This window comes from Peromyscus leucopus, chromosome 20 (assembly GCF_004664715.2).
Source record: "Peromyscus leucopus breed LL Stock chromosome 20, UCI_PerLeu_2.1, whole genome shotgun sequence".
NCBI classification, from domain to species: Eukaryota; Metazoa; Chordata; class Mammalia; order Rodentia; family Cricetidae; genus Peromyscus; species Peromyscus leucopus.
The window spans coordinates 55,245,988-55,261,283 of record NC_051080.1 but is presented as its reverse complement, the minus strand read 5'-3'; the positions used below and the strand labels follow the sequence as shown (position 1 = coordinate 55,261,283).

General features: G+C 35.3%; 1 protein-coding gene across 6 annotated transcripts in view; it reads left to right on the top strand.

Annotated features, from left to right (window-relative positions):
* Positions 1–15,296, top strand: part of Csmd3 (CUB and Sushi multiple domains 3) — a 1,154,880-nt gene that overhangs the window by 307,453 nt on the left and 832,131 nt on the right. For all 6 annotated transcript variants that reach the window (XM_028867965.2, XM_028867960.2, XM_028867959.2 and 3 more), the window contains exon 5: positions 13,502–13,709. In XM_028867965.2, the coding sequence (XP_028723798.1) occupies positions 13,502–13,709 (208 nt within the window). The remainder of the gene's footprint in view (positions 1–13,501; positions 13,710–15,296) is intronic.

Sequence of the window (15,296 nt, the reverse complement as noted above, 5' to 3'; positions counted from 1 at the left end):
TTTGAATATCTAATGTAAATTATTAAATAGTAAATGCACATTTAACTTGTCTTCTTTAATACCCATTTTACCAAAACAAAGTTTACAAATAATATAAAAACTCATTAGAAATATTGTATTTTCATAAATCATTGACATTTTTATCATAATTTACCAATAAAGTAAATTTGAAATGTAATGTACTAATTCTAATAAAGAGTAAAAAATTCTTTGGCTAGTAGGGTTTTTTTTTTTTGAACAATACTGCTAATTATTATATTGTGTGCTTTGGTCTACTCCGAAGAAGTTTTACAAAAAGCACAAAGCATGTGTCTGGTTGTGGATATGTTCTGTGTGGTCCCCTTGACTACTTCACATCTTCTATTGTATACATCATCTCTGCTATTGTATATACACTTCTTTTCCTCTTTTCTTACTTTTAAAATACCTCGGCGTAGTTTGTTTGGTGTTTTAACTTATTCTCCAAGTGATTTGCCTTTAATTGGATTCCATTTTTAAAAAAGGTTTTCACCTTTCTCTCCTTCAGTTTTCTTTCCTATGAAATAAGGAAAACATTTGTCTATTTGTCTAAGAATAACATTCTGCTATTCTCTTAAAGCTATTTCTATACCTAATTTGATGATCTCGTTTACTTTTCAGCTTAACTTAATGCATAACGATCTTGTGTAATTATAGCACACAGAGTAATATTTCAATATATTTTAAAAATGTATCCTAATCAAATTTGAAGAATTAGCATCTGTAACCATTTTGATGATCTTTTTCTAAAATCTTAGAATACTGTATTTGAGTTCACAAGTGTTAATCATTAGTCACTCAAATTATGTAGCTTGTATTCTATTTATTAAAATACAATTTCTTCTGGATTTCACTGGGATGAAATAGTTCCCCAAGCAAACTGACACTTAAAAAAACATATTTCGGGAACAGACTGAGGAGATACCAACATTTAAGCAAGTGGGCGCTGTAGAATTCTTCAAATTATACTGTCGGTTGCCTACTACTTGGCGTTTCTCAAGGGAGCTTTCGTGGACAAGGATTTGTTACTTTTTTCTCACTTTTTATTATCTTCTTACTACTCTGTTTTGTAGCAGAAAATGAGAAACAAGCAGCAGCAGTGAACCTGTCATTTAACTGGTGGAGATGGCAAGGGAAAATGAAAGGCGTGAGGCAGACAGTACCATTTAAGTTCCCCTCCTGGGTCACTGTTGCCAGGAGTAGGTCACAAGTCAATTGTGTCATCACATCACAGGAAACTCTTTGCACCAACAAAACTCCTATAACACCTATAAGACAAAGAAAAAGGAACTAAAAAACTGTTTGTAAAATTTAAGCCAACAAAATTTCACTCTCAAATGATGATGAGTTGAAAAACAAGAAACCAATGCAGAATTTTCAGTCAGTTCTTATAAGAGAGATTAGATTTGTTTATTGTTATACGGCATCCACATGTTGTTATAACTTATGGTGCCACTCAAAGTTTATAAACATATTGAGAAATAAAACAAAAGACCAAACTTAACCAGATAATATATGCTTCAGATAAATATCAAATACTAACTTTGTTCTAGATTCTTAAGATAAAACCATGATTATTTTAATACTTATGCATCAATACTGTGACACCCATAGAGTTAATATTTCAATGATGCATGAGAAAATAATAAAAATAGAATAAAATACCCTACTGGATAATGATAGTTTGAAGAAAATGTAATAAGTTATTGTGATAGAGACAGGTGGGGATTATTTTAGATGACAAAATCATTTGTCAATGAAGATTGCTAATAGGCATGACATCATATATGACATCATATATTAAATCTTGAAAGTATATTTTAGGAAAAAGATAGAAGGACTGACTAAGGGACTAAAGGTGAAAGGAGCTTTGCTGAAATTAAGTAAACAACAACAACAGATTTCAATAACATTCACACACTATTATACCAGTGGGCAAATCTTGCCAAGCCAGAGGTTATTATAGCTTGCACAGTTTACAGCTGTGTAAGACTGCTCATTACTTTTCTCTCCCAGTAGCATGCATAACATCTTCTAGCACTATGAAAACTACATTGTAGGATGAAGCTTCCAGATAATCACTAGCTTGAATTTTCCATTTCTGGTGATTCAAGTAAGTGGAGTCATCCAAAATAGATACTTACCATCAGGTTCTGGCATAACTAAGACCAACTGTAGCAGCCTTTAATGTTTGGTGGCCTTTGAGACTCCATGGAAGAACAAAATCCAAAAAGGAAACCCATATACGGCAGTTTCCTTTTTTATTTTACTTGTTTTTTGAAGGCTTATGTTCTTTGGAGTAGTATTGCTCTACAGCTATAAGGTAACTCTATTTAAACTTTTTATAGATATATATGTATACATTTTATACATATGCACATGCATACATATGAATATTCATAGACATATGAAGTTCTAAATTAATAAGTAACTGTTGGTTTTGAGAAGGTATTTAATGTTATCCTTCCCCACATTCTCTCCTCTACCCTGTTCTCCCATTGTCCAATCCAGTTAGCCATTCCTATTCCATTTTTCCCCTCTTCACATTCCTATTACCCATGCACAATTTCTTCTTCCTCCCTTGACATCACCTATGCCTCTGTTCTGGTTTCCTGGTGTCTAGGGGAACGTCAGTGTAAACACATATTGTAACAGAGCTGCCGGTGGCTGCATGTATGTTCATCAGGCTGTGGCAGATACAAATAATTGAACGATAAGGAAAATAAGAAGACAAGGTCACAGGAAAAGGGAAAGGAGCAACTTTGTTCCTTTGGAATGGGAGAGGCCTGAGACTGGAATTCCAACAAAGCAATGATGCTTTGAGTATTTTATAGGGCTCTTGGTTGCTCTCCTTTTCCCTGTTTAGAAACATGTACACACGTCTTCCTACAAATTCTGCTAACACCTTCCAGAACAAGATGTTTCTAGCTCAGGGACCTCACTTTTGTTTTCATTGTCTACTTACTGCTTACTAGGTCCCTAATCATTAAAAAAAGAAAAAAAAAGGAAGGGGGGCAGACAAAACATAAGTGTTGTAGCTCAAGTTTACTGAAAATCTATGGATTGAGATCATTTAAGAATACAGCAAGAGATTAAGAAGATAATTCAGTCATTAAAGTGCTTGCCACATAGACATAAAACTTAATTCTATCCCCAGCACTCTCAAAATTATAAGCATGGCAGTACATGCATATAATTCCAAATTTCAGGAAGTGCAGACAGACAAATCCCTGAAATGCACTGCCCAGGTAAACTAGTTTAAGAGGCAAGCTCAAGGATTCAGTAAGAAACTTTGTGTTAGAAAATAAGTTGGATGGTACCTGAAGAAGGATGACACCCAAGGTTGTCATCTGGCCTATGTATGCATATAATGCATATATGCATTATATGGTAAGAACACTGACTTTATTCCAAGGAAAGCCACTAGAATGCTATTAAAGATATAGTATGAGAGACAATTTCTATTTGAAATACCCTTGACTTCTTCATGGTGAGTAAAATATAATTGGAGCAGAGAAGAAATGGGCTAGTATGATATTCCTTATATCAGAATAAGAAATAAGGAGACGCCGGGCGTTGGTGGCGCACGCCTTTAATCCCAGCACTCGGGAGGCAGAGCCAGGCGGATCTCTGTGAGTTCGAGGCCAGCCTGGGCTACCAAGTGAGCTTCAGGAAAGGCACAAAGCTACACAGAGAAACCCTGTCTCGAAAAACCAAAAAAAAAAAAAAAAAAAAAAAAAAAAAAGAAAAAGAAAAAAGAAAGAAATAAGGAGACATGGTAAAGCAAATCAGCCAAGAGCCTAAGAGAAAAGGGGGGTGTGGTGATATATTGTGTACCCTAATAAACTTGCCTGGGGATTGGGGGACAGAGACAGCCACTAGATTAGACATAGAAGCCAGGCAGTGGTGGCATGCACCGTTAATCCCAGCGCTTGAGATCTCATGGCTTTGCTTGGGAAGTACACATGCCTTTAATCCAAGGAAGTAATATGGCAGGGAAGAGAAAGGTATATAAGGTGTGTGGAAACAGGAACTCACTCTCTTTAGGCTGAAGATTTCACAGAGGTAAGAACTAGTGGATGGCTGTTCTGCTTCTCTGATCTTTCAACTTTCACCCTGATATCTGGCTTTTTTTAAAAAAAAATTTATTAAAAGACCATCTAAGATTTGAACAACAGGGGGCCATGTAACTGTGTGTTTCAAATTGGTAACAGAGTCATTGGCATCGAGTAAAGACTGATTTATAGCCTCTGTTATTAAATATTATTAAAGTATCCTGAATTTAAAGACCTATATGTACATCTGAAAGGTATAAAAATAAACACAGTTGAATGACTGGGTCATAACCACATTTAGAAGAAAATGTTAGAAAAAAACTAAAATTCCTTGTACCTATTCCTGGAAAGATACAAATCAAAAAATCAACAAGCTTGAGTGGAAATGAGAAAGATCCTAACATTGTAAGAAATAATTCATGTTCATAGACCAGTCAACGATAACCTCCAAAACTTTTTAATTCAGCATCACTTAAGAAAGATATATCAGATATAGAAATAACACTTTCCAGGTGTGAGCTGGTTTCTAACACTAAAGATAACAATGAAGAGGTTTAGCTAGTTTCTGTTTATATGGGGTTTATTTTTTATGCTTTAAACAAGACAGTTCTTCTGCAAAATAAATGAGCAGATTCACTTGGTTTCAATTATTCTCAAATTCTATGCTATTAAATAGGACTTCACACAAATAAATAAAACAATGAATGACTCTTTAATGACCTGGCATGTGCAGGGGAAAGTTTTTCAATAATTCATCAAAATTAAATCTCAATGTTTGATATTCTTTATTCCTAGAATGTTTCTTTTTGAAAATTCACTTGACATTATTAGTCCATTCAATTTCTTTATAATTATCATTACATGAATCAGTAAGAAATAAACCTTGACATTCTAATAATAGTAATAACTACAAAAATTTACTTCTTACCCATGTAAAAATACCCATTGTAGCTTGAATAACCCATCTTGATCTTGTAGCTAACACCATATCCACTTTGTGTTATTTTAAATACAATTTACATGGTGTCACGTTAGCCACAGTTCTCTTTGCTTAGATAGATTAAATTTGTAATAAAGACAATGGTATTATCAGAAATCCAAAAAGAATTCTATTATGTTAAATAGGAAACTGTGTGAACCATGATTTTTTTTTTAAAGACTTATTTCTTTATCATGTATACAGTGTTCTGCCTGCACATATCCCTGTAGGCCAGAAGAGGGCACCAGATCTCACTACAGATGGTTGTGAGCTACCATGTGGTTGCTGGGAATTGAACTCAGGACCTTTGGAAGAACAAGCAGTGCTCTTAACCTCTGAGCCATCTCTCCAGCCCAGCGAACCATGATTTTTATTGCGTTTATTTATTTATCTTACAACCCGGCTGCAGTTTCCCCTCCCTTCTCTCCTCCCAGTCTCTCTTCCAACCTTCTCTCTGCCTCCAGCTTCCCCATCCACTCTTCCTCTTTTTCTATTCAGAAAATGGCAGGCCTCCCAAGGATATCAACAAAACATGGCATATAAATTTGTAGCAAGACTAAGCACCTCGCCTCGTATTAAGGCCGGGCAAGGCAACCCAGGAGGTTGGAAGGAGGAAAGGGCCCCAAAAGCCAGCAGAAGAGTCAGAGATAGCCCATGCTCCCACTATTAGGAGTCTCACAAGAAGATCATACTATATAACTGTAACATATGTAGAGTACCTACGCCATTCCCATGCAGGTTTTCTGGTTGTAGGTTCAATCTCTGTGAGCCTCTATGAGCCTGGATTAGTTGATTCTGTGCTTTTAGGTTTTGGTGTCCCCCCCCCCCGTGTGTGTGTGCGTGTGTGTGTGTGTGTGCGTGCGTGCGTGCGTGCGTGCGTGCGTGAGAGAGAGAGAGAGAGAGAGAGAGAGAGAGAGAGAGAGAGAGAGAGAGAGAGAGAGATGTCCTTCAACCTTCTGGCTCCTCTAATCCTTCATCCCCATCTTCAGCAGGATTCCTTATTAGACTGTGCGTCTCAATCTGTTTCTACCTGTTGCTGGATGAAGTCTCTGTCTCTCTGGTGTCAATTGTGCCATGCATCAATCTATGAGTATAGAAGATACTCTTAGGAATTGTTACATTGATTTTTTTTTTGTCCAGTTGTATTTTGTTTTATCCTAGGTCTCTGGGCCATCCAGCCTCTGAGTACTGGCACTATAGGCAGTGTCTGGGTGGGCTTACTTTTGTGACATGGGTCTCAAGCTGGACTAGTCACTGTTTGGCCATTCCTTCAATCTCTGTGTTACACCTACCCCAGCACACCCCACAGGCAAAACAGACTAGGTTGGAGGTTATGTGGATGAGTTGGTGTCCAATTCCCTCCACTGGTAGTCTTGCCTGGTCATCGGAGATGGCCAGTTTAAGTTACCTATTCCCTGTAACTAGGAGTCTTAACTGGTGTCACATGTCCGTGTAGATTCCTGGGAGTTTCTGTTACACCAGGTTTCTACCTGACCCTAAAATTACACCCTTTCAAGGTGTCTCTTTCATTACGTTTACTTCCACCAACCGCCCACCAAATCACTCCTGTTCCCATGCCCACTCTCCCCCAGTCCAATCATGAAATCTCTTCTATTTCATTTTCCCAGGGAAATCCGAGTGTCCTTTGTTACCCTGCCACACAATGATCCCTTTTTACTTTTCTGGATTTTGCATTTTCTCAATGCCAAAAGCATATGCTGAAGAAAAGATGGCATCTCCAAAGGTGGTATCAAAAAACTGGATATCTACATGCAGAAAAATGAAATGTGGCCTATATATACTACTCTGCCCAAAACCCAAACATTTGAAGATTTAGAGCCAGGATCCTCAGAAGAGAGAGAATATGTGACATTTGTCTTTATGTAGCTGAGCTAGCTCACATAATATGCTATTTTATATTTCTATCTGTAAAAATTTATGATTTCATTTTTCTTTACAGCTGAATAGTACCCATAGTGTATATGTACCACATTTTAATTATTGATTTTTTTTTTGGTTTAATTGCATTTATATTGTTCCCATTTTCTATCTACTGAGAATAGAGTAACAATGAATGTGGCTGAGTAATTATTTGTAGAGTAGGATGTCAAGTCCTTTGGGCATATACAAGTAGCACTACAACTGAGTCCAATAGTAAATGTATTCTTAACTGCTTTTAGATTCTCCACACTGATATGTAGAGTGAATAAACCAGTTTACAATCCCAATAGTGAATGTGATCTCTTCATTTCCCCCAAATACCTTCTAGCATGCTTTTTTTGTTGTTGTTATTTTGTTGATTATTGTCTTACTGACTAGGATAAGATGTTGTCTCAAAGTTGTTTTGGCTGTCATCTCCCTAATTGTTAGGAATGCTGAACACTTTTTGGAGATATCTCTTTATCATTTTTATTTCTTCTTTTGAGAACTCTATTCAGATCCTGAGCCCACTTTAAAAAAAATTAAGCTCTTTTAGTTCTTTCTATATTCCGGATATTAAAACTCTATCAGATACAAGCTGGCTTCCACTTCACCAGTATGATTGTCTCTTTCACCGTGCAGAAACTTTTTAGTTTTATGATGCCCTGCTTGGAAGTATGGGACCTTAATTCTTAAGTAAATGGATTCCTCATCTGTAGATGTAACAGTCTTACTAAATAGGAAACACAGAGCCAAATACAGAGTTAAAAGCCCAAGAGGTCAGAGCAGTAGCTCAGAGCTGAGACTAAAACCAACCACCTTCTTACCCTTTGCTGCCGTTACCATCCTTCCCCTCAAAAAGAGACCTACTTCCTGTGTATCTGTCATTTTTTTGACTTTCTGTTCTGCCTTCTCATTGGTTGTAAACCCAACCACCTGACCTCCTCATCACTGTCGGTCTATACAGACCTCCAGGTCTTATATGGTTGGTATTGAGATTAAAGGCATGTGTCTCCATGCTGGTGATGTCCTTGAACACATAGGGATCTGCCTGCCACGTGATCAGGATTAAAGGCGTGCGCTACCACTGCCAGACTTCTGCTATGGCTTGCTATTAGCTCTGACCCCCAGGTAACTTTATTTATTAACATACAAATAAAATCACATTTCAGCACAAATAAAATATCACCATACTCATCTGTAAGTCCTTTTCTATGCCTTTGTCACATACAGTGATGCCTATGTTTTCATCTAGTAGTTTCAGTGTTTCAAGTTTTACATTGAGGCTTTGGATCCATTTGGGATTAGGTTTTGGGCAGAGTAGTATATATAGGCCACATTTCATTTTTCTGCATGTAGATATCCAGTTTTCTTGATACCACCTTTGGAGATGCCATCTTTTCTTCAGCATATGCTTTTGGCATCTTTGTCAAGTATTAAATGATGGCGGTTATATGTACTCATGTTCGGGTCTTTGATTTTTTTCAGTGGTCTACAGATCTCTTTTCTTTCTGTCTTTCTTTTTCTTGCCAGGATCATGTGTATTTTATTATTATGACTTGACTTCTAATACTATTCCTCTTATCCCCTGAGATCTCTTTGAAGTTACCCGTGCCTTCCATATTTCTACCAACAGTCTGCTCTCAACACTTCTTTCAAACAGAGGCTTCATCTTTAGCTGTTTCTCTTTTCCCTGAGACCTTGCCAGGATGACCCCCTTATGGTCTCCTTCAAGACAGGGCTGATTTTTTTTTTTTTTTGTTCAAGATTACATTTTAATTCTCCTCTTCTTTAATGCCATTGTTACGTGATTTTTTTTGTAGTACATATAAAATAAAAGACTGAAATCCATAGTCTGATTCTTCATCCTATATCTTCATCAGCTGGAAGAGGTGAATGGCTCCCATGTGACTATTGTTTGAAGGACACTCTTCCCATTCTTCAGGCCTTATCCTTCATGCAGTAATTATAGTTCAAAGAATTGCCTCTTCAGATAGTGGATAATGACAGACCAAAGAAAGGATTCCTTCAAGTTCAGTGTTTTGAACCAATGGTTGGAAATGTGTGTGATTTTTTGTCAGATATGTCAGCAAACAATCTCACTCCTAGCATGAATGACTCACTAACCACTGCATCAATAATGGTTCCTAACCATCATTCTCCCTTACTCTATACAATCAACACCAACTCAAACCCACATGCAGGTGAGACAGGAAGAAGCAATGACTGCTACCTCAGTTGAGGGTCACTGTCAGTTGTATTTTTCTGCTTATATCTTTGTCCTGATCACCAGCCACATTCTTTTGCAAGCCACTACAGAAGCCTAGCTCACGGCTGCCATGCTCGTAGTATAACAGGAGACATAGCTGTCTCAGAAAACTACTTCATTAAAAGCTGCTTTAGAACCTGTTGTTACTGCTGCAACATTATAATGCGGCTGCATAGCAGTCGCCACTGTTTTGTCTTCATCAATGCACTCCATTAAGTCTCACAGTTCTAGAGATGAGAACTCCAAGATCAAAGCACTTTTAGATTCATATTATTGAGCAGTTATGAATTCTTTGAAATTCTGGCTTTGCTCTATTTCATAGATAGCCCAGAATACTTCCTCGTGGTCAATTTATGTAATCTTATGTCTTATTCATTACATACTTTGCTCAGCAAGTACATGTGGACTCCTTACTATATTCCACCCTTATTTAAATGATAGTATTCTGAATTTTTAAAAAATGGCATTCTATCTCATGTTAGCAGAATCTACAATAATCTAGAAGGCAGCTATTTTAAATACTAACCCTATTTATAATACTTCTATCTTCACTATATAGCCTTAATAGTTTCTCAAGACCATAATATCTAGAAAATAAGAGAGTAATGAATATGGATCACCTTATAAAATATTTCTCTGGGCAATGTGCCCAACTGTACCTCAATGTCCTCATAATCAATTTATGAAAATTAACATAATTCATAGAAACACTGAAAAAATAGAGTTTGAATGAACTCTTATTGTTCCTTCAGTGTTTTTTAAAAATTATATTTCCCCCTTAAATGTCAGAAAAAATAATGTAACTTGTAAAATGTAAAACTAGCATTCTAGATGGTGTGTACTATTTAGTTGTAATTTCTTGTCTATATGAAGGATTTCCTTTTAAACAATGGATTCATACAGTTAGGTTATTAATTATAAGTATTGTTGTAACAAAATGAGCTTCTATTTCCTGTATATAATCACTAATGTCTCAGTAATCTAATTAGGAGGCACACAAAAGAGATGCCTATCATAGGAAGGAACAATAAGGCTCACAGATGCCAGTTTCACTTGATTGCTAATAGGAGTTTGTGATTCAGCTAGGGAGAGTTGCAGAGACACATCCCATGGTCAGGTCTGATGCTGGACTATATGCTTAGCATCTGCAATTGGCCGTGAAGACTCATCTCCTAAAATTCACAGTCCATTTGTCCTATTTCCCGTATCCCACTCCCACCATAAGCAATGCCAGAAGAAACTAATAGCAGGGCAGAACACAGTATGAGAGCAGTGCCTGAAAAGATGCATTACAGAAAAGTGATCTTGTTGATGTTTGAAGCCATGTTTTCTTTATCTTTACAGCTATACTTCTGAGAAGTTACAATTCATATTATCCTAAGTGAATTGTGTGGTCTCATGCAAAATTCAAGGTGACTAATTATCGGTATCAAAATGAGCATTTCAGATATTTAAGTAAATAAATATTTAATTTTAGGTAAAGTACACAAGCAAAAATATACTGAAATAAATTTTTTACTTTCTTTTAAATTGCAAATAATTACTAGTGTCCTTCACCCTGCTTGGAATATAGAGATTAGCATTATTATTAAAAGTTCACAAACATCAATTGAGTTAAATAGTATTGAAGTGAAAATTCTTTGATAATAGATTTATATTATAGTATTAAATCAAATAAAAATGACAATTTTAATTGTTAATCAAAAGGATTTTAATTTTAATTTTAACTAATATTAAAAAATTAGGAAAGGACTCATGTTCTTGCTTCAAATAATTGCAATAGTCTCAAGTCCAAAGCAATTTTACTTTTTTCAATTTTTCTTTTTTGTCTGTTTTCCTTTTTCTTCAAAGTCACATTGCCATTGTTGATTCTACGTGGCTAGCTTGGTGTTTTCTCTACATTCTAGAGCACAGATTTTAAAAGCTTCCTAACATATTTGCCCACCTGTGGCTCATGGGATATCTGCATGAATATATTACATGCATAATATTTTAATACACTTTGAAAATTTTGACCAATAAATTTAGAACAAAGTAGAGCTGTTACAAACTTTGTAATAATCTCCTAATGAGACTATTCTAATTCTATTTGTTTTGATAACATTTCTTCAAACATGACTATAAATGTCAAACTAATGTTTTGAAAATACTAAGACTGATATTTTAATATACTGGAATGCACAGTAAATCAAGAAAAACCCTACTATTATTGTTATCACTGTTGCTATCACTATTTACAGAAATGTAATAGCATGTTTCTTATTTCCTTTGTGTTTGCCTCATTACAAGATAGATTATTGCATGAGACCAAGGCTGGTAGTAACTTTTGATCAGTTTTGTAGCTACATAGATTTGTATGGTTTCTTTTGATGTTTAGTAAATACCAGTGAATACTACAAACAAATGGCCAAATGAATATAATTTAAATGTCAATTATATTTCAATTACAATTAACAATGTAACTTCCTGCCTTATTTAGAGGTTCTGAAGAAATAGTTCTATGGAATTCCCTTTAAAATTTTTCTTTTAGGTACTTGGGGATTATACTATAATTGCATCACTTCCCCTTCTCTTGCCCCTCCCCTCAATCTTCCTACATATTCATTCTTGCTCTTTTTCAAATTCATGGACTCTTTTTCTTAATTGTTGTTGCATATGTTTTCTTAATTGTGTTATATATATTTTGGTAATAAAGAAGGTATAGCAATATGGCACAAGGACTAGACAAGACCACTAGTTTATCCTCATAGAAAGGTGTATAAGGATGTTTGGAGGAATAATGGGAAGGGGTAATTATGTAATTATAGAATAATCTTTAAAAATAACAAAAAAATTATAGATACCATGCAATAAAGACATAAGAACGTGCATCACATTTACAATAATGTGTGATGAGAGTTAAATGTGTCTTCAGTGAGGTGATAAATTATGCTGCTAAGTGTATGAAGAATGAGGTAGAAAATGTTAGTGCAATTTGATTCATACAAGGTAGTAATGATGTTGTTCCCACTAACATCATCATGTATTCCCTTTCCATTATGGAGTTAAATTAAAAAAAATAAAGCTCTGAGGTGCTCCATCATATCAAATAGTTATTGGTCATTATAGAAATGGACATTTCCTCCAATGACTTACACTAAAGGAGTTCCCTGAACTGGTAAAAGCAACAGCATAAATTATAATGCAATTTACCGCACAAGTAAATATGTAACCTATTAGTTTGATTGGCCTAAACAGAGATATGATAGGCAAATATTCTAGCTTCAATTTCTTTAGGATGATGCAATCTTTTCTCTCATAGTCTCAGATTGACTCAGATGCTCATGTAAACACTCTCTCATAGTACATACTATCAACCTAAGTGTGGGATCTATGTGAAATCTTATATACAAATCAGATTATAGCTCAAAATTGAAATTCCACTGCAAAGTTACATTAATGTACATCTGTATATATGTAAATGTTTACATATACATGTATATATTTCAGGTGTGTATTAGAAAATATGTGCATTGTATTACAGACTTACAGAGGATAGATTTCCTGAGAATTAATTATTAATTATTATTCCCATTTAATTAAATTATCCTGTGTATGCAATATATATACTTTTATTTCAAGTGTGCCCCCACCAATATTTTTCAATAGGCTTTGGCACAGTACACTCTAAACTATATTATATTGCCTCATCACTCAGATCTTACTTTATGTATAAACACATTAAAAATAAAGACATTCGCCGGGCGGTGGTGGCGCATGCCTTTAATCCCAGCACTCAGGAGGCAGAGCCAGGCGGATCTCTGTGAGTTCGAGGCCAGCCTGGGCTACCAAGTGAGCTCCAGGAAAGGCGCAAAGCTACGCAGAGAAACCCTGTCTCGAAAAAACAAAAAACAAACAAACAAAAATAAATAAAGACATTCTACAACCACCAAAAATGGGTGAAAGGATTAACTGTTTTCTCATTTAAGAAACACATTTCTTTGTCATTTAACTATGAAAATAAACTGGATTTTATTATACAGGGACCTAAATCTAGAGGGTAGTTTCTTTTTTCACTTTATGTACATGTCTATTTCAAACAGTAGTTATAAATTTTCAAGATGTGGTTTATATTTATATATGAAACAGAACGATTTCTCACAGACTTAAATGGATATCAAATTTGGACTGTTATTTTAATGTATAATAAACACACTGAATTGACTCAGTTAAACTCACCATAATAATGGGATTTTAATGTATTCTTACTGTTTTTAACAGCTGAAGATGCTTGTGGAGGAACCATGAGAGGATCCAGTGGCATCATATCCAGCCCGGGTTTTCCTAATGAATACCATAACAATGCAGACTGCACGTGGACCATTGTGGCAGAGCCAGGGGACACCATTTCACTTATATTTACTGATTTCCAAATGGAAGAAAAATACGATTACCTAGAAATAGAAGGTTCTGAGCCACCTACAATATGGTAAGTGGATAACTTGATTTATGCTAGTTAGTATTGGTGTCATTGTCTGAAGCAAAGTGGGGAACACCAAGCTTTGTCTGTAGCTGTAAGATCTGAGTATTTAAAGGATTATGTGGCTTTTTTGAAAAAATTATAAAAAAAGCATTGTCAGAACTGAGGGATACTTTTTGGATTGAGGTGCTGATGTGACAATAGAATTTTGACAGTCAGCTTTTCATCACTATTAATGTCACTGGGTCAGTAAAGATAGTCAGTATGTTATTATGGTAAGGAAATCAATTCTGTTCTTCCAGCCACTTATAGTGCCTTTCTTCATCATGCTAGTCCAAACTTAGCATGCTTTAAAATTAAGTGTGTAGTCTTAGCAATAACTTTCCTTAATTTGCATTCACAGATCATTTACTTATCTGAAGACAAGTTTGTTTGAAGATGGAATTTTTGTTTAGAGATTAAAGACATGGTCTAATGAGCATTTTGCTTTCAAAAGATGCTTGTTGGGAGTAATATACTTTAAATAAAGTCTTTGTTTATATTGTTTTCAAATTTTCATGTACTGTTTTGAGGATAATTTTGACTGAAAGAATGATAAGTGATCAATGGGGAAGTGAATATCTAGCCACACTAGAATAGAGGGAACATTTGGAGTCATGGAAAGTGTGTCTCAGAGCAGTGTGGATTTACCTGAAACAGTTAAATCCACAAGTCTGAAATGTCAAATGAATTGTCTTATGAAATGTCTTATGAAGTGTAGAAATTGATTCTAAGTGTGGCTTGATTAGCTATAGGAGTGTTACTTAAGGAGTGACTACAGGAATCCTACAAGGAAGTACAGTCACTAGAGACGAAGGAGCACAGGAAATTACGGTGTAACTAGAATTAGAATGAAAATTATTCTGAAAATGTTTAGTTATGGGAAAGAAGGTAGTATTGAAATAGAAACTTGTGTGGTTGACTTAAGTAAGTGGTGAATATAGTGATGATAGTTTACAATATGGACCCTGTTGAATGAAAGTCAACTTTATAATTGAGACCCTATACACCCTGAGATTGGCATTAGATACAGGAGTTTGAAGTTGCTTTGAAACATAATATTGAAATTATATAACAAATAAAAAAATCAGAAATTTCAAAAAGACATGTAACATTGATGTTTATATGATTTCATCAAAAATTGAAGATAGATCAATGAAAGTAGCTAGACAGAAACAATGGGATGTGAAGAGAGGGATACGAAGAATGAATTTGGAGATCTGCAATGTTGCCTGAGCTTGAGAAGATAATCTTGAAAGGAGGACTAAACAGGTGCATTCAAAGAGGTAGGGTATTATTTTAGAGAATAATATATAACACAGAGAAAGCAGGATGAATGTAAATCGGATAGTGCCCCCAAACCTCCACTGTTACCTGACAAAGAAAGTTAGGTACATGCTTGAGAAATTTGCAGTTCACTGGGCTTCCAATAATCTGTAATGTATTTCCATCAGAAATGCTACCATTTAATAGACAACAAAGATAGCTTATCTATTCATAGCTGTGTTTTTTCTTCTCCATTTCAGGATTTTTTTTCCTTTGGCTTTTTGAGACAGG